At 38.8% G+C, this 20,664-nt stretch overlaps 1 protein-coding gene across 1 annotated transcript; it reads left to right on the top strand.

Moving 5' to 3' along the window:
- Window positions 1–1,423: 1,423 nt before the first annotated feature.
- Window positions 1,424–19,146, top strand: LOC129924851 (serine-aspartate repeat-containing protein F-like). Its single transcript, XM_056022160.1, has 3 exons — window positions 1,424–1,650; window positions 16,278–16,423; window positions 16,613–19,146. Exons 1-3 carry the CDS (start codon window positions 1,424–1,426, stop codon window positions 19,144–19,146), a joined length of 2,907 nt encoding a protein of 968 aa, XP_055878135.1.
- The last annotated feature ends 1,518 nt before the right edge of the window (window positions 19,147–20,664 follow it).

The raw sequence follows: 20,664 nt of genomic DNA, 5'->3' as shown, positions 1-20,664 counted from the left end.
TGACTTGAGCATCTCGAGTCCCGACTCAAACTGAGTTTGATGTTGCTAATGCTATTAGTAAGGTTCTGGGGATAGCTAGAAAGGAGAATTCTAGCAATGAAATTGAGATGCTATAAAAGTATAATAGGACTCAGCTACAAGGACCGCATTACAAAAAAGGAGAGATTCGAAACAGGATCACACAGGCCATTGGGCCTAACGATGACTTGCTTACCACTTTAAAAAAAAAAAAAGCAAACTAAAACTTTCTGGCCATATCACAAAGTCTCCAGGGCTCACAAAGACCTTCCTTCAGGTTCATTCAAGGATCGGTAGCAGGAAAAAAAAAAGAAAAGGCAGACAGAGAAAGCAATGAGAAGACAACATGAAAGAATTCAGAGGTAAAAGGCAGACAGAGAAAGCAATAAGGACAACATTAAAGAAATAATTCAGAGGTGAAAGGCAGATAAGAATGGAGAAAGACGGTTGACAGATCACGTGTGGTGTCGCAACATCCAACAGACTAATGGACAGGTAAAGGTGTGGTGAAGGTGATATCTTGGGTGGAGTGGAAGGAATTAAGTTATTGTTGAGCTTTCTAACTAATGTCTACAGTAGAAACGACTCCCAAGTGTATAAAGGTTATGTTATATGCGCCAGCAGGCAGCAGTCGTGTTTTTTCGTCTCTCGTTTTTGAGGAATTTTGTGTTGCTATTTTCTAGAGCTAAGTGATCTTTCTTATACCATGAGATTGGTGTAGATTTCGTCTATAGATTGGTGTATTTAGTTCGATAGATTTAAGTCACGTTAATTAAATTTAATTCGTTTTTTGTATTCATTTACTATCCTTTAGTTTAACAAGCATCTATATAAACAGTAACAGAGTGATACTCATAGCCCGAGGGATTGATGTGCTTGGTAAAACCGTGTACCGTGGCCACTACATAGCAGTCGGAGCGCAAACCTGTGTGTCATCAGTCCTAGTGTGTCAAATCACCGTACTGGAGTCATGGACGCTAATCTATTAAGTCGCATAGGACGCACATGTGTGTTACTCAAATCACGACTAGATAGCGAGGTTTTCCGAAATATTCGTCGACTTGGCATCGGGCGTAAACTGCCGACAGTTCGTGGGTCTAGGGCTGGGCGTCTTATTCGCCTATGGTATAACCCATCGCAATTCAACTCAACAGATACATGTCACACAGTTTCCAGGACTCTTAACTGTGTTGTTAACCCCACCCCTACCCCTGTCATTTCTTCTACGACAGAGTTCAGCAGTTCCCTACTAAACTGTTTTATTAACCACCCCACCCCTATTACTCCTCACACGACAGAGGTCAGATGTCCCCATCAAAAACCTATAATTCGGGATATTACTCCTCCGGTGTCTTCAAATTGTGCTACGCCTCTGGTGACTATATCCTCCAGTCTGCTTAAAATAATGCACCTAAACGCCCAGTCATGCAGTAACAAAGCTCTTGAGCTTGCAGACACCATCACTGATGATAGCTACGACATCGTTTTCCTTAGTGAGACATGGTTTAAAGAAGTTGGTGATGAGCCAAGAACCATTGAGCTAACGCCACCAGGCTTTCTTTTAAAGAGTCTACCTCGAAAAACAGGCAGCGGAGGGGGCTTAGCAATACTGTACAGAGATAGTCTAGCCAAGTATGTAACAATAAGACCTGAAAGCTCAACGTACACCACCTTTCAGATGTGCGAGTTTCGCCTTTCCCACCACAGTAGAACACTGACTTTTATTTTCCTGTACCGCCCACCACCAAGCAAGAAAAATACATTGACAACAAAAGTTTTCATCGAAGAATTTCAAGACCTCCTTGACAGTCACATATCAACAAAAGATCTATTTGTCATAGGCGATGTGAACTTGCATTTTGACAGTGAAAATGAGACAAACGCGGTGTCGCTGAAAAATGCGCTAAAGGATCGCAACTTAGACCAACTGATAAATGTTCCGACACACGTCAAAGGCCATACTCTTGACTGGATTGTTACAAATGCAAGTGAGCTTATAGCCAAACTCAATGTCTCAGACCGCGGCTTATCAGATCATTTTCTTGTACACTTTGAAATGCGCCTATCAAAAGCAAAAAAGCCAAAGAAAAACGTGACTTCCCGTAAACTTAAAGCCATAGATATTGCCTCCTTCAAAATGGACGTGACCTCTTTGCTGTTGCAACAGAGCAACACAGACGTTCTCAGCAATTACAATTCTTGCTTGAAAAAGTTGCTGGACAGCCATGCACCTCTTGTCACTCGTACAGTCTCAGTTAGGCCATCTGCACCCTGGTTGACGGAAGACATAAAGACTGCCAAACTTATTCGCCGACGTGCCGAACGTAGATTTCAAAAGACAGGTCTGACGATACATCGACAAATATACATACGAGAAAAAAACAAGGTTAACCGTATGATTAGAGACGCAAAAGCTAGTCATATTCGACAAAAAATCGAAAATTCTGATTCTTCAAAGGAGCTATTCAGGATCACCGCTGAAATGTTAGGGGGAGCAAATAACGAACGTTTGCCGTCATCTATCCCAGTATCTGAACTTCCTGATTCCTTCAATAGATTCTTCATTGGGAAGATTGAGCAGATTAGAAATGACATGCCATCCCTCTCATCCCACAGCTTGACCACTCTCCAATTTTTCAAAATACTCCTTTTTGCGAGTTTCAGCGTGTATCTGAAGATTATGTCAAAAGTACTATTTTGAAGATGCCAAATAAGTCATGTGACCTTGATCCCATTCCAACCTCCTTGCTCCTTGAATGTTTAGATGAGCTTGTACCTACTATTACCAACATTTTGAACTCTTCACTGACTTCAGGCATTGTACCACAGCAATTTAAGCATGCACTTGTCAGGCCCTTATTAAAGAAATCCAGTCTTGACCCGGAATGTCTAAAAAAACTATCGCCCGGTATCAAATCTTCCCTTCCTGTCAAAGCTTCTGGAGCGCATCGTGTTAGCGCAAATTCTTTCTCATCTTGAACAGTACTGTCTCTTAGAAGAATTTCAATCTGCATATAGGAAGTGCCGTACCACAGAGACAGCAGTGGTCAGGGTACTAAACGACTTACTTCACAATTCCGACAAAGGCCACATATCAATTCTTTCCATGCTGGACTTGTCCGCAGCCTTTGATACGCTAGACCATGAAATTATGATGGCCAGATTCTCTGCCACTTTTGGTTTAGCAGGAGTCGTCCTAAAGTGGCTTGGATCCTACCTGACGGAACGCACCCAAAGTGTCGTTGTTAGCGGGACGGAATCAACAAGCTTACTTTTGAAGTACGGAGTACCCCAAGGATCAGTTCTAGGCCCAGTACTGTTCCCTATGTACACATATCCACTCAGCGGTGTCATACGGCCAACCGGCATCTTATACCATTTCTTTGCCGATGACTCACAGTTATACGATTCATCAGTACCCTCAGAGGTGTCGCATCTGGCAGAGAAAATCAGTAGTACCGTTGCAAAGGTGAGCGATTGGATGGTTGAAAATAAACTCAAGATGAACGAAGACAAGACAGAAATAATTAAGATTGGCACTAGGAACAATGTCTCAAAAGTTGAAAGCACAGATTCTCTCTTTATCACTAACTGCCATGTTCCTTTTGTCCATGTAGTGCGGAATCTTGGAGTTTTCTTCGACTCAACACTATCTTTCGACCCACACATAAATCAGCTCTGCAAAGGTCTTTATCTGCAGCTGCGCAGATTAGGCCAGATCCGACCATATTTAACAACGGAGTCAACAAAAACGCTAGCTGTGGCATTCATACTCTCCCGCCTTGACTACTGCAACGCCGTGCTAGCAGGTATACCTGATGACAAAATAGCCTAACTGCAACGTATACAGAACAACGCCGCTCGAATAGTCCTTAAAAAAACAGACAAGATTCTGCTACTACGCTCTTGCGCACGCTCCATTGGCTTCCCGTGAAAGCGAGAATCGATTACAAGGTCGCCACACTTTGTCATCAGTGTATATATAACAATGAGATGCCCTTGTACCTTAGCGAACTGATTACTCCATATGTCCCCCAGAGAGCCCTGCGCTCAATGGACTCAACGCTTTTAGTAGTGCCACGTTTCTCCCTCAAAAGCTACGGTCTGCGTGCTTTTTCAGTTCACGGACCAAAGGTTTGGAACTCACTCCCCATTGATCTCAGACAGACAACATGCTACACCACTTTTAAGAAGAACATTAAGACCTATCTGTTTAAAACTTTTTTAGATTAACTGTCATTTTAGCTCTCGTGTTTTTGTTTGTAATGTTATTACAGCGCCTTGAGCCTACATTTTGTTTGTTAACAGCGCTTTATAAATAAAATTATTATTATTATAATTATTTATAAAGAAATACTGTAGATAGATAGTATAGACAGGCAAATAGATAGATAGCATGGGCGTAGCCAGGGGGGGGGGTTTGGGGTTCAAACCCCCCCCCCCCCCCCGAAATGAAATCCCCCCCTCCCCCGAGGGGGGGGAGACGGACTTTAGTGACTGATTTTTTGCTTTGATTTTCTTTATTTTAGGTAAGATTTTAATACTAAACCATCACTTGCCCCAGCGCATCCAAAGGGGTTTTGAGTTTAAAACCCCTACCATGGGGTTTTGAGTTTGGAACCCCCTAACAGGGGGTTTTGAGTTTGAAACCCCTACCACGGGGGGGGGGGGGAAGACGGACTTTAGTGACATGTTTTTTTTGCTTTGATATTGTTAATTTTAGGTGAGATTTTAATACTAAACCATCACTTGCCCCAGCACAGCTAAAGGGGTTTTGAGTTTAAAACCACTACCAGGGGGTTTAGAGTTTAAAACCCCTACCAGGGGGTTTTGAGTTTAAAACCCCTAACAGAGGGTTTTGAGTTTGAAACCCCCCTACCAGGGGTTTTTGCAGTTAAATCCCCCTCTTCTATAAAACAAAACACACAAAAAATGCAAACGATAACCCCCAAATTCCAAGTGCACAGTTAAGGAAGATTTTGATTTTAAAACCCCTCCAAAATTTACGATAGACCCCCTCTTCAATATGGAAAAAAAGCAAATTATGCACTCAAAATGTTATGAGCGTAGCTTAATGGGTTTTGACTCAGTTTTAAGTTTAAACTCCCCTCCAGTGGAGTTTGAAGCTAAAAAATACATCTTCAATAAAAAAAATAAATAAATTACGCACTCTAAAATCTAAGAGCGTAGCCATATGGGTTTTGAGTTTAAACCCCCCGCCAGCGGGGTTTGAAGTTAAAAAATACATCATCAATGTAAAAAAAAAAGCAAATTACGCACTTAAAATGCTATGAGCGTTGCCAAAAGGGGTTTTGAGTTCATATCCCCCTTCACAACGGTTTGATGCTAAAAAATACCTCTTCAATACAAAAAAAAGAAAATTACACACTAAAATTATTTCAGCGTAGCCAAGCGAATTGGGGGTTTTGAGTTTAAACTCCTTTCCTCCAGATGGTTTTGAGTTTAAAATCCCCCTACAGAGCGTTTTGAGGTGGAAAACCTCTATCTTCAATATTACTCTAAAGCAAACTACAGTTACCAAATTCTATGATCGTAGCTAAATTGGGGTTTTGAATTTAAAAAACTACAACAAAGTCCTGAGATTTTTAGTTTAAAACCTCTAACAGATGATTTTGACGATAAAACTACACATTTCAATATAAAATCTAATGCAAACTACAGTCACCCAATTCCAAGAGCTTATCCAAGAGAGGTTACATTTCTACCAGTGGCGGGGCTCCATTAATAAAGTGCAGTGAGTAGTCATCTGCCGAAATTGAAAAACACTAAATGTGGCTCAACAAAGATGGCTAAGACAGATTTTAGGAGTTAGTTATTGAGATCGGGTCTAAATCAAGGAAATCCTATGCCGAACTGGGAGTCGACCCCTTAGTAAAATTGTGACAGAGCGTCGCATGAGGTTTGCGGGACATGTTCTCCGACAAAATAAATTACGTATAATAAGAGTTGCGATGACATACTAGTACAACTTGGCGCCACACTTTCATGGAGGTCCTCGGAGCAGGTGGGAAGAGGCTTCAGAAATTACCAGTGACAGATTTTTGTGGAAACAGCTTGACGGCAAATGCGCCGAACGGCGCGGCAGGGTCTTAGTCAATAAAAATAGCACATACATTTTTGAAATAAGACTTTTTAATAGCAGGAAAATGCACTGTAGATACCTCAGAATATGCATTTTGTTGACATTCTATGCCAGAAATAGTGCTTGGCGGCGGGGCTCCGCCCCGCTCTAGGGTGAGCTCCTAGAGCTCCCCCAGAGCCCCTAGCTGGCAATGGAGGGGAGTCAACAATTTTTTCACTAACTCCAGGAAGAACCTATTCTAGGGCACAATAAACGTGTTCCAAAAGAATGAAGGGTCAGAATGTAATAAAGATTATGAACACACACACACACATACATATATACAAATATTTTTTTTCGCGAGGGGGGGGCGGGGGGGGGGGAGAAAAATCCCCCCTAAACCCCCCCCCCCCCCGAAAAAAATCCTGGCTACGCCCATGATAGATAGATAGATAGATAGATAGATAGATAGATAGATAGATAGATAGATAGATAGATAGATGGATGGATGGATGGATGGATGGATGGATAAATGGATGGATGGATAGATAGATAGATAGATAGATAGATAGATAGATAGATAGATAGATAGATAGATAGATAGATAGATAGATTTATGCAAATCAATTGTGACCCTGATAAATTAATCTTTTCTTACAGTAATTAGGATTGTTTTAAGCTAGTTTTATTTCTAGGGAAATGAAAATCTGTTGAATTAGTCGACTGTCTATCATTGGGCTCATGGAGTTACTTTTTAATCAACAATAAAAAAAAAACTAATAATTGGAAAAAGTTGCTATTGCAATTTTGATTTACAAGAGTAATACTTTCCTACATTGTGTGTCGGTGTGCCTACTACTTGGCCAAACTTTCTGGGAATTTTTGTACCATGTCAAATAAGATGCCCACTGTTTTCTCAGGGCATAATTAATTGGTCTTTAATGGGTTAGTTCTTGATTAATAAAAGTTTGGCTTATTTCCTATACATTTTTACTTTAAGAGCTTCACAAACTAAAAATATCTTTTTATATCTATTTGCATTTATTAACTCAGGGATACAGTCTGGTTGAACAGTCGAGTTCGAAGCCAACTCGTTGTAAAAGAGATGTATCCTTATGGGTATCTCATTTAGCCTACCTAGTTAACAAATAAAAACTAAAACGATGTCCTTCTGTTAACTGCTGAATAGCCACTACCTCCATAGACCACTATACATTGGACCAAAAGCAGGCATTAACTGTTATGTTTACTCTTTCATATATGAAGTTAAAAATGTATAATCCAAATGTTCATTATTGCGTTTGTCAAGTTCATTTGTGAATAAAATGTTTACAGTGAGAACTTCAAGATTTATACTTTTAATTGTACTCATGACGAAAAGGTGTTGATGTTGTAACAGATCTTTGGGTACGCTTCGTTTTAAAACAAAACAAAAACAATATGGCTTAATAAATGTTTAATACTTGCTATTATCACTATACGTGGATCTAATGATGAAATAGAGTGTGTTTTACATAACGATAATTTTGAAGATGTTTATTCCGTTCCTGGTGTGTGCTTTCACTTTTTATTTTATTCATTTTTCTTATTTAAACAAATACAGTCGTGACATAATGTATTCCGATACTCAAAGTTTGTTTGTTTTTTCTGTGATATCTCAGTATTGAATTCCTTTCAAAGTCGGGTATTAATTGCTAGTAGGGATAGCGATGTGATATTTGAAAAAATGTACGGATAAGCGTAGGGCGTAATTATCTTCTGTTTGCGCAGAGGGTCTGTAATTTAGAGGATAAGAAGACAATACAAGAATTGTAAGCGTTATTAGAACTATACTATCAAGTTATCTAATTAGCCTGATTCCGACTTGGTAATTAGCGACATAATTAGGTTTATATGTGTGTGTATTCTCCACTGTTCGTCTCTTTTTCTCTCTCTCTCTCTCTCTCTCTTTAGACTTTCTCTTTCTCTCTGTAAACTTTATCTCTCTCTCTCCGATTGCTGTATAAATCCTGTTTCTAATCTCTTCATTCGTGATGCGGTCTGTGTATGTGACATCTAGGATTTAACTATATCTTCGAATCGAATACATATGAATATTAACACTGTAATAATAATAACATTAATAAATCTCCGTATCCTGGGGTATCAAGTCGTAAGTCGAACAATACAACTGTATCGCTAACACTTTCGACACGAGCAGGTCTCTTCTTTTTGTATCTTTTTGTACTTGTTGATAATTTATAATCCACTAGTCGACCCATGGCGTAGTATACGCCGCTATTTTACAGGACCGGCTTTAGGCCACTGCAACCTATGCGACCACACTTTCATTGAACCCGCGCTAATTCTAGGTGTATAAATTATTAAATTAAACCATTGTATATCTTATTTTAAAAATTCCCGCGGCCTCCTGATTTACCAGAAGCTCCTGAAAATATGAAACTGCAAAATATACAAAAAGTCCTGGAAATCTCCGGAAATTATTGAAATCTTTTGAAAACTCATACAAACCTCCTGAAATATATAGACAAAAAAATGGCATTTTGGAATATGGAAAACGGCTATTCTACGCGCGATTAAAAAAAAAACGGCATTATGTAATACCCGTTATTATGAAATCTAGAGAAAGAAGCTTTTCGCGCCTCAATGAAGAATTACTTGAGGTCAACAATTCTCGAAGATAGATTGAAACATTTGGTAATTCTTGCTATTGAGCGTGATCTATGTAGGAAATACAATTTTTATGATATTCTGTATGACTTCGCTACTCGCAAGGCTCGTAAAGTAATTTTGTACGTAGTATAGAATGAATAAAATGCAAAGACGAATTTATTTTCTAATACAAACTCTTAATTTTCCCTTATTATCGGTATCCCTACCTAAACTTGGCCCCGCGAAATCCGTTTCGCATAGAGCCCACCAACAGTTGAGTCCGGCCCTGCTATTTAGTGACGGGTGAATACAGAGTAGATTACGTGTTCTCCCCCACCCCCACCTCTTTTTTTTTTCGCCGCTAAATTTACGAGAGGTAACTCTAGTTCGACTTGCAGAAATAAACGAGTGATCTTTCTTTTACTTCTTTAAGAATGGTTGAGCAATGAAGAGAATTATAAATATAGATAGATAACTGCGCCGGTTACCGAACAGTCATGCTCAGTACATCGGGAATGGGCCAGGTATTTTACAGAGTGCCCGGCCATAGTAGCATATACAATTTGATTTCAAGTACATCGGATATGGGCTTCACGATATGGCCAATTCACAAAATGGCCCACCAATTGGCGAAATGGCCACACTTTGGCCGTAACACATACACACACATATTATAGAGAGAGACAGACGGACATATAAACAGACTGCTTAGCACAGGGGTTCTCAACATGTGGGGTCGCGACCCCTTTGGGGGTCGATTGACGATTTGCCAGGAGTCGCCTAAGAACATCGAAAAAATGGATTTTTTTGGTCTATTCTTCTATTGCTGTGGGGTGGGGGGTGGGGGGTTTGCGGCAGAGTGGGGGGATTGTAAAAAGGGGTCGCCGAGCCTAAAAGGTTGAGAACCGCTGGCTTAGCAGGTCATCGTGGAGATCCAATCGCTGTGGTGATCATACTATTATACATTCTCTTTGTGATTCAGTTATGTGATACAAGGATCCTTCTGTAACATCGCAATGGTATCGCTGGAATCCTCCTCTCTAGTTCTGCAAAGTCCAAGATTCGAAATCATAGAAGAATGTAGCCATGCATATTTAATAAATAAAAACTACACATGACTTCATAAAGATATAAATCCGCTATATGCAGTCCTACATTCAGAACATCATATAGAGGCAGTATAAGAGATATTGATTTTTTTCAAGTGACCTTTTTTTTTTTGTAATGCTTTTAAACAGGCTTACAATTTTACTGAATGTGCTACAATAATTGGTTAAAAGATTTAAAAGAGGACAAAAATAAGTGTTTTTGAAGAGAGAACGACTAGACATGAATAAGGAGAATACATAAGTAAAGGAGAGACAGACAGACAGACAGACAGACAGCATACAGAGGAGAGAATGAGAAAAGAAAGAAAGAGAGAATGAAAGAGGGGGAGAAATAACTTCCGCAATCGAGGCTAGATTAAAAAATCTTGAAATTAGGTTCAATTAATTTCATTCAATTAAGCAAATTATGTTTGTTCAAAATCGACAGAAAACTTTTTTTTTTTTTAACACTTAGCATATTACGTCTTAGAAAAAGATTTTTTTTTTCTATTTGGCCTTCAGGTGGCTAAATCCTTGTTTTGTTGAAGCATTCAATGACATCTCAAACAGACATGAACGATATATTGGAATATTTTGCCACATTTTCAAGATTCTATTTTTTTTTTTTTGCCATAGATCCCATTTGTCATACTGTCTTGCTGAATGACTTGATATGAAGATTGCCATGACACGATTAGGAATTAGTTCTTTGTTTCATAGAAAGGGAAAGTTTGGATTTTAGAGACAATGACGCGACTAGTAAAAAACAATAATAGGATTTGATGATGAATAGCGAAATGTAAACAGGCAGCTTTTGACGGCTTTAGAAAAAAGGCGGCTTTTATGGATGTAGAGATTTGGCTTGGCGACATTCGACGATTCCCTTCGTTATTATTAATTAACCTTCTCTTGTTCGACATTTTCTGTCCACTCTGTGGGCCATGAGTTGTTGGCCTTTCGCTTGTGTTGTTACATTTTGTTAGTTGAATGTTAACTTGGTTTGATTTATTTGCATAACACGCAGTACGGAACCGGCTAATAAAATGCACTATGTCATACTTTTATAACATCTTGCTGATAAACTTCATGTCATATTTTCATTCAGTATTCTATAGGCAAAGTATGCTTTCACCATTTCCTATACAATATGAGAGAGAGAGAGAGAGAGAAGCGAGAGAGAGAAATGTCAACAGTTAATTTTGCTTTACACCAGCGTTAGAATCGATGATCTTGTGGTTGCCAGTGGCATTTCAATAAGTAAGATGATAACCTGAGCGTTGTGTCGGAAAACACTGATCTAATCCATATTCAATGGGGCTGTCATTTTTTTAACACTGTTAAGCGTGGTCGAGAGGATAAGTGCGCTTGAACTTGGCTTGTCTTGGCTACCTAGAAATGGGGCTCGACATTCGACACCTGACTCGGGCAGAGTTGCATTTACTGAGCTCCTAAAGGCAGCTCGGAAAACCAACTCCTAGATACCCCCCCCCCCCCCCACACACACTGGTCCACAAATGAGATTGGACCAAAGCGCTCTGAGCATGCTATAAGCATGAAAGTAGCGCTAAATAAAACTCCTAGATACCCCCTCCTTCCCCCCCCCCCACCACTGGTCCAAAAATGAGATTGGACCAAAGCGCTCTGAGCATGCTATAAGCATGAAAGGGTAGCGCTAAATAAAAGCTATAACAATAATAATAATTTGTCCCGCAGCTAGATAACTGTTGCCAACTGTATTCATTGTGCTACAAGCAACAAACCTTCATACTTTAGTGCTGAACCTTTGCACAAATACAAATTGTGTGTTTACTAAAATACTTCTCGTATCAAATACTTCTCGTCTTTCACATACCAGATACACCAAAAAGAAATTGTTATTCAAAAGGGTTTGCACCTATTTAAAGAAATCTCCAAACAGACTGAAGATGATTTTTTTTTTTTAATTTCTGCAAACAATCAGTAATAATGTAGTGTTGATATATGAACGGATGCCAAAGGCAGTATTTTTTTGGTGAGCTCAAGGAAACGCTTCAAAGACCAACTTAGGCGTCAAGTTTCCTTAGCTGACATAGAAGAGAGCACCTGGTTGCATGCGGCCTCAGAACAAGACAGCTGGAGGTCACTCACGAAGGCCGCGGGATACACATTTGAGATGATAACCTGAGCGTTGCCGCTGCCGAGGACAAACGCAGACGGCGAAAAGAAAATCTAAATCGACCACCTACAGGCAATGGTTATGCTTGCCTTGGAGGTTGCAAAATGTGTAGGTCACAGCTGGGACTGCGCAGCCACGGGAAATACTGCATTCCTCACTAATCTTCGGACTCGAAGACTAGGCTTATTATTATATATATATGTGTGTGTGTGTGAATGTGTGTGTGTTGTGTCATGTGTCTGTAGATGACGTATGTGTGTTGTGTCTGTAGATGACATATGTGTGTTGGTTATAGTACGCCTACATCGGTTTAGTTGTACTATCTGTTTGGAGCTCCAAACCAAAGAACTAGTACTAACATAACATACGAATGTGTATTTTTAAAAAAAGAAAATGTTCTGTGTTCGTAGACAGAACAATGCATCAGGTAAATGTCAAACCAGAAGTGTTCTATCCTTACCAATCTGAAGCCTTAGGGTCAGCAGCTTTTATTTCAAACTTGATGTCAGAAACACAATGTTAGCTAAGTAGATATACATGATAAAATTCTGTTGACTTCCAGGCTTTTAAAATATTCATTTCACATTTCAGAGGGACATTGATATCTTTTCCTTATTTTAGAATTAGCTGATCATATTTCTAATCTACAATGTCAGAACTTGAAGACTAAAGATGATCACTAAGAAACTAATTCAAGGAAATGATCCTAATAAAGAATTAGCAGATAAGAGATTAATGTTGAGAAATTCAGAATGATAGTGTCCAATTCCGATAGCGCTTATAAATATTCAAACTTGTGGGCGGCCGCTGCGGGCTGTTCGTTCTCACGTGTTAGATATACGTTTATATGCATGCACTATTCATGTATATATAAAAGTGTCGGATAACATGAATTTTTAAAATATCGTTGTTTTTACACTCGTTTGAGCACATATTTAAACAAGAAAATACAAAAACATTGCATTTCATGGTACCTAATTACCAGGGCCGGTTTTAGGCATTCGACTAATTCGACCTTTTTCATACGACCTAATGTGACCTTTTTCATACCAGGGCCGGACTTAGACATAGACAAACTAGGCAGCCCCCCCCCCCCCCACCTGGACGGGAGGGGCCTCACACGGGACTCTAAACAATTTTTTTTAGAGAAGAAATAACAAAACGTCTGCCCAAGGCTATTGTTGGAGTGAACTAGGTTTTAAATAAATTTTGTAATTTTATTTTTTCGCTGTTTACTTTTTTTTTTATATTTCATTTTGGGGCCACCAAATTGACTTCGCCTAAGGCTGGCCCTGTAATTACAATCCATGCTGTAATATACTGTAATAACTTAAGTGAGGCAACTCAACGAGGACATTGACGTTTATTTACACGGAGACATGACAAACACAAAGGACATCTGCCTTGAGCACAGCATCTCCATATTGGCTCTAGACTTGGGCGGAAATCGTTAGTCCTAATGTCAACATCCGACTTGTTTAGTCACAGATAGTGCGCACCTTCTTTCTGCATGGCGGTGCGCATGGCAAAGTCATAACATTGCCCCCGTCTTAGCACTTTTCGTCCCGAAAAGAAACAGTGCAGCTGAGGTTTGACAGTTCAGGTGGAGGTCGATCAGTGGGAGCCACAGGCGGCAGGGAGCGTGTTCCCCACGAAACCATCCGCATTATTTTCCTCCAGTGCCGCTTTCTCTTTCTCCAGTTGACCAGGCTGTTGTTGCGACGATGACGTGGCCGTTTGACACACAAAGAGATATTGTCGAGCACTGTTTTCTTCAGCACAGCCGTTGATTGGACACGCTGTCTCAGCAGACCTTCCCGACAGACGCCTCTCAAGGGGGCTGCAGGTTCACATGCAGCCACGTTGCAAACAAAGTCCAATTCACCGCAGTCATCCTCAGACAACAGTTTCACGTCCAGAATACAGGTCTCTTCAGTTTCAAGTGGAAAATGTCTTCCTCTTGACGGCTCAGATTTAGAGTAGTCCGATTGACATTCGTCTATGCCAATGTCGATGATGATAGTAGAAGTACATATGCCCTGTTGGTGGTTTTCTTGGCATCTAAATTCTATGTGTGATGCGCCGCACGTACAATTCATGGTAAACTTCTGGATGCAGTTGTCGAGCTTCGAATTTCCTTCGTAGGCACCGGCAGATAGGCAGAGGTCTTTAAAGTCCACAGCAACAGGCTTGAACGCAGACCCAACGTTGTCTTGATCTGTCCGGCTCATTGAGGTACTGGTAACAGGTACAACAGGAACAAACGCTTCAGGCACATAACAGACTTCAGTTTCTTCATTTGTCGCCTTCCGTTCGACTCGGTACATCCCGTTGAGATCATCACAGCAATCGCCATCACGTTTCTCGTCTTGAAAGTCACAACCACAAGACTTGCCCACAACACAGACACAGACGGCGCTCAAATCCCCAGCGTCTCCGTCACCACTGTTTGTGCAACCACAGTCTTGACCACGCAACTTCTTGACCAACGAGTCTACAGGCAACTGCTCCTTTACCAACGAGTCTACTCCTTCTTTCAGCTGAGACACCATTTTATCTACCTTGTTTCCCATACTGTTCATTTGTTCACACATTGCATCAATACCTTCATTTATCTTGCCAATAAGCTCATAAATCTCCGGTTCATTTCAAATAGGAAGGTCTCCGGATCTTCGTCTTCATCTATCAAGGCTTGCCGGAGACGAGCTGTAAGCACCTGCTTGGTACCACCAATTATCTCATATCGGTTACGAAGTTCCTTCCTAAGCAGTAAAGGCGGTTGATCGTTGCGCTGGCCTCATGACACCCTCGTTAACCGTAGGCCACAGAATCAGATGACTTTTACATCATCTGCCCTATAGACCACAAGGTCTGAAAGGGGAACTTTACTTTACTTTTACATTATTTTCTTTAACCCAATTTTTCTGTTCAGACGAACTAACCTGACCGATGCACGTAGTAGACTCTAGTGCACTAAACAGGAGAGAGTAAGATCAAATCTTTAATTATTCTCATAGATATCCAGTTGTTTCCAGTTTTGAGATTCACACGAGACCTACGGGTGAACGGAAGAAAATAATGTTAAGGTATTAAAGGCTTTTCCCCTCTGGGCAGTACGGATTTCGATATGTCGAGGCCTCTGTGCTGGATTTTTTGGAAGGCCCCTATCCTATATATCCTTTATATCCTTTAATATTAATGCTCTGAATAATATTATTAAATATAAAAGTATGTCGAATTAAAAAAAAAAGAAAAAGAGTAATTTGTAAATTTTATCTTAGAGCCATTACTTTCTATTTTTGTTATGCAAAATGTGTTTTAGAAATATTTTGAAGGCCCCCCAGGCGGTCGTACAGTCTTGAAATGTCGCAAATCCTGCCCTGCTACTCTGACTGCTTGGAAAAAAACATAGAAATGTTGATATGGGTAAACTCAGATAATTCTAAGATTTCCAAATTACTTTTAAAAATCTGAGCAGACGTCACAAATAATGAACTCAATTATACAACAGAAGAAAGTCTACGAATTGCACGTGACGTGGCAGACGTCCAAGTGTACAGAGATGACATGCGCACTCAGACTGAGTAAATCAGTTCTGTACCAGATCAGCTTCTGTTACATCTTCTGGCTGATTAAGCTGGTAAGTAATACTTGATATTTTAGCACTTGGTTAATGTTTCTTTTCTTGCTGTTGAAACGTATCGTGGTTTGATATCGTAAACATTCACGCGTAAGTAAGAATTTATGGTCACGTGATACTCAGTCAAGAAAAAAAAACGAGTTCACTGGTCCGCCATGACGAGAACACGGGAACAAAAAAAAAAAAACACTAATTTCCAGTCAGTTGTCACTAACAAATGACGTATATCTGGCGGCAAAACGACAAGGACTGGAGACATTTTCCCAATGTTTCAGGTCCGGATTTACTAATGTGCAGACCATTGGATGGTATAAAGGCGTCCACCCTGAAGAACATCGCTATTTTCTCATAATGACGCCAAAGGTGGTGATGGTGAGGATAAGAATTATAATAGCAATGAGCTATTAGAGCATGAAATGGGTTGCCTGAGTCAGCCAGGAAAACCAATGACTTGGCAGAATTTTAAGTCATTGATTAACATGCATGACTAGATTGACTTAGGAACACGGGTAGGACGTAAACATTTTTTAAGTAATGTTTGTATTTCATCTAATAAGATAAGGGATGATCAAAGAGATGAGAGTGATGAAGATAATGATGATTATAGTGATGATATGATGATGACGATGATGATGATGATAGGCCTAATGGTGATAATGATAATGGTGAAGGTAGCTATGTTGATGATGATAAGCCTAATAGTGATAATGATAATGGTGAAGGTAGCTATGTTGATGATGATAGGCCTAATAGTGATAATGATAATGGTGAAGGTGGCTATGTTGATGGTGATGGGCCTAATAGTTATAATGATAATTGTTAAGGTAGCTATGTTGATGATGATAGGCCTAATAGTTATAATGATAATGGTGAAGGTAGCTATGTTGATGGTGATGGGCCTAATAGTTATAATGATAATTGTTAAGGTAGCTATGTTGATGGTGATGGGCCTAATAGTTATAATGATAATTGTTAAGGTAGCTATGTTGATGGTGATGGGCCTAATAGTTATAATGATAATGGTGAAGGTAGCTATGTTGATGACGATAGGCCTAATAGTTATAATGATAATGGTGAAGGTAGCTATGTTGATGACGATAGGCCTAATAGTTATAATGAAAATGATGAAGGTAGCTATGTTGATGACGATAGGCCTAATAGTTATAATGATAATGGTGAAGGTAGCTATGTTGATGGTGATGGGCCTAATAGTTATAATGATAATGATGAAGGTAGCTATGTTGATGACGATAGGCCTAATAGTTATAATGATAATGGTGAAGGTAGCTATGTTGATGGTGATGGGCCTAATAGTTATAATGATAATGATGAAGGTAGCTATGTTGATGGTGATGGGCCTAATAGTTATAATGATAATGATGAAGGTAGCTATGTTGATGACGATAGGCCTAATAGTTATAATGATAATGATGAAGGTAGCTATGTTGATGGTGATGGGCCTAATAGTTATAATGATAATGATGAAGGTAGCTATGTTGATGGTGACTGGCCTAATAGTTATAATGATAATGATGAAGGTAGCTATGTTGATGACGATAGGCCTAATAGTTATAATGATAATGGTGAAGGTAGCTATGTTGATGACGATAGGCCTAATAGTTATAATGTTAATGATGAAGGTAGCTATGTTGATGGTGATGGGCCTAATAGTTATAATGATAATGATGAAGGTAGCTATGTTGATGATGATAGGCCTAATAGTTATAATGATAATGATGAAGGTAGCTATGTTGATGGTGATGGGCCTAATAGTTATAATGATAATGATGAAGGTAGCTATGTTGATGGTGATGGGCCTAATAGTTATAATGATAATGATGAAGGTAGCTATGTTGATGGTGATGGGCCTAATAGTTATAATGATAATGATGAAGGTAGCTATGTTGATGACGATAGGCCTAATAGTTATAATGATAATGATGAAGGTAGCTATGTTGATGGTGATGGGCCTAATAGTTATAATGATAATGATGAAGGTAGCTATGTTGATGACGATAGGCCTAATAGTTATACTGATAATGATGAAGGTAGTTATGTTGATGGTGATGGGCCTAATAGTTATAATGATAATGATGAAGGTAGCTATGTTGATGGTGATGGGCCTAATAGTTATAATGATAATGATGAAGGTAGCTATGTTGATGGTGATGGGCCTAATAGTTATAATGATAATGATGAAGGTAGCTATGTTGATGACGATAGGCCTAATAGTTATAATGATAATGGTGAAGGTAGCTATGTTGATGACGATAGGCCTAATAGTTATAATGATAATGATGAAGGTAGCTATGTTGATGGTGATGGGCCTAATAGTTATAATGATAATGATGAAGGTAGCTATGTTGATGATGATAGGCCTAATAGTTATAATGATAATGATGAAGGTAGCTATGTTGATGGTGATGGGCCTAATAGTTATAATGATAATGATGAAGGTAGCTATGTTGATGGTGATGGGCCTAATAGTTATAATGATAATGATGAAGGTAGCTATGTTGATGGTGATGGGCCTAATAGTTATAATGATAATGATGAAGGTAGCTATGTTGATGACGATAGGCCTAATAGTTATAATGATAATGATGAAGGTAGCTATGTTGATGACGATAGGCCTAATAGTTATAATGATAATGATGAAGGTAGTTATGTTGATGGTGATGGGCCTAATAGTGATTATGATAATGATGAAGGTAGCTATGTTGATGACGATAGGCCTAATAGTGATAATGATAATGATGAAGGTAGCTATGTTAATTGTAATGGGCCTAATAGTTATAATGATCATGATGAAGGTAGCTATGTTGATGGTGATGGGACTAATAGTGATAATGATAATGGTGAAGGTAGCTATGTTGATGGTGATGGGACTAATAGTTATAATGATAATGGTGAAGGTAGCTATGTTGAAGACGATAGGCCTAATAGTGATAATGATAATGATGAAGGTAGCTATGTTGATGACGATAGGCCTAATAGTGATAATGATAATGATGAAGGTAGCTATGTTAATTGTAATGGGCCTAATAGTTATAATGATCATGATGAAGGTAGCTATGTTGATGGTGATGGGACTAATAGTGATAATGATAATGGTGAAGGTAGCTATGTTGATGGTGATGGGACTAATAGTGATAATGATAATGATGAAGGTAGCTATGTTGATGGTGATGGGCCTAAAAGTGATAATGATAATGATGAAGGTAGCTATGTTGATGGTGATGGGCCTAATAGTGATAATGATAATGGTGAAGGTAGCTATGTTGATGGTGATGGGCCTAATAGTGATAATGATAATGATGAAGGTAGCTATGTTGATGACGATGGGCCTAATAGTTATAATGATAATGATGAAGGTAGCTATGTTGATGGTGATGGGCCTAATAGTTATAATGATAATGATGAAGGTAGCTATGTTGATGGTGATGGGCCTAAAAGTGATTATGATAATGGTGAAGGTGGCTATGTTGATGACGATATGTTAACTGACTGACATAAGTAATGGCATCAGTTAATTATCTCCATTATTTTCCTACCATCTTGCCGAAATTGATGGCTAAACTGAAAATCTTAATTTTACTCCAGGACTGACCTTGAGATAACCTCTACGGATTATTTAATTTTAACTTGATGTCGCAAGTAAGTTTACAACCAAATGATTGAAATAAATGAAGTCAATACATTTTTATTGCATTTCTCCTGGAAGTCAAATTAATTTCTGGCCTGAAGCGTTTATAAAGAAAATTACTTTTTTTATTTCATTTTTTTTACATAACGGAAAGTTGTTTGTACACACACGCACACAAACATCCACACACACACATATCAAATCTGCACGCGAAAGCTGGTAGTTAATTTCTAGAATATATAAGACGTCTTAAAATAAATCCCGATACAACACACACACACATACATACACAATCAAACGCACACAAAAAAGTATATGCATTACACCAACAGGATTCCCAAAAACAAAAATATATATTAAAACATGTTTAAAATGCATGACTAAATGCATGACGCGTAGGACGTATTCATCTTCTTTTTTTTTTTTTTTTTTGAAGTAACGTCAGTATTGTATAAGATAAGAAGAAGAAGAACAGAAGAAGGAACAACCGAGTTTTGTAACATCGAGACAGGTTGAGACAGGGGCGCATCTTATCTCCCTTCCTTTTCCTCCTCGCCATGGACTACATAATGAGGAGAGCAATGAACCAGACTGCCTTTGGTATTCCATGGCGTGAAGAAACAACGAATGACGGTTGCACTGCTCGGGCTTCACATAAATGCATACAAGAAATGACGGAGAGCCTAGATAGAGGGGCACCCAAAATTGGCCTCCGCATAAAATTGGATAAGACTAAAAATTTTTGAACCCTAATCTTCAAATACAAATACAAAATCTAATAAAATAATCAGAATAACCCAAAGATAAAGGCATATTCCTCGTTCCGTATGCTAGGACAAATTTGTACAAATACTCCTTCTTCCTTAGTGCTATTAGAGCATGGAATGGGTTGCCTGAGCTAGCCAGTAAAACCAATGACCTGGCAGAGTTAAAGTCATTGATTTAAAAAAAAAAAAACACGCATGAATAGACTAACCAAGAGACACGTAGGAGGTAATTATTTTCTTTTGTGAAGTAACGTCTGTATTTTATAAGATAAGTTTGTATTGCGAAATTGAGAATACCATTGTATGCAATGGACTAAAAAAGAAAAGAAAAAAAAAATAATTCGAGATACAATTAAGACTACAAAGTAAATTACAATAAAAGCTAATTAGCAGAGAGTAGATTTAGCGTTCCAAGTTTTTATATAGAGCTCATGTACTTTTCAGTACCAATCTATCTATGCCATATTGGTAACAAATAATAAATCACGCCTTTGTTGTCTTCTGTTGTATTATCTAATTAGCAATGATGACGAAACGTCTCCATTCTACACAAAATAATTATTCTCGCAGACATAATAATTAGAAAATGATTGTCTGACAGAAAGACTGAAAAAAA

The sequence above is a fragment of the Biomphalaria glabrata genome, chromosome 2, assembly GCF_947242115.1.
Source record: "Biomphalaria glabrata chromosome 2, xgBioGlab47.1, whole genome shotgun sequence".
NCBI classification, from domain to species: Eukaryota; Metazoa; Mollusca; class Gastropoda; family Planorbidae; genus Biomphalaria; species Biomphalaria glabrata.
This window is presented reverse-complemented; position numbering and strand designations above follow the sequence as displayed.

Bases quoted from the DNA above. Each gene is read 5' to 3' on its own strand.
- LOC129924851 (XM_056022160.1), top strand. From the start codon at position 1,424: ATGCACCTAAACGCCCAGTCATGCAGTAACAAAGCTCTTGAGCTTGCA. The intron at 1,651-16,277 runs GTATGTAACAAT...TGATGATGATAG, and splicing joins TACAGAGATAGTCTAGCCAA to GCCTAATGGTGATAATGATA. The intron at 16,424-16,612 runs GTGATGGGCCTA...ATAATTGTTAAG, and splicing joins TGAAGGTGGCTATGTTGATG to GTAGCTATGTTGATGGTGAT.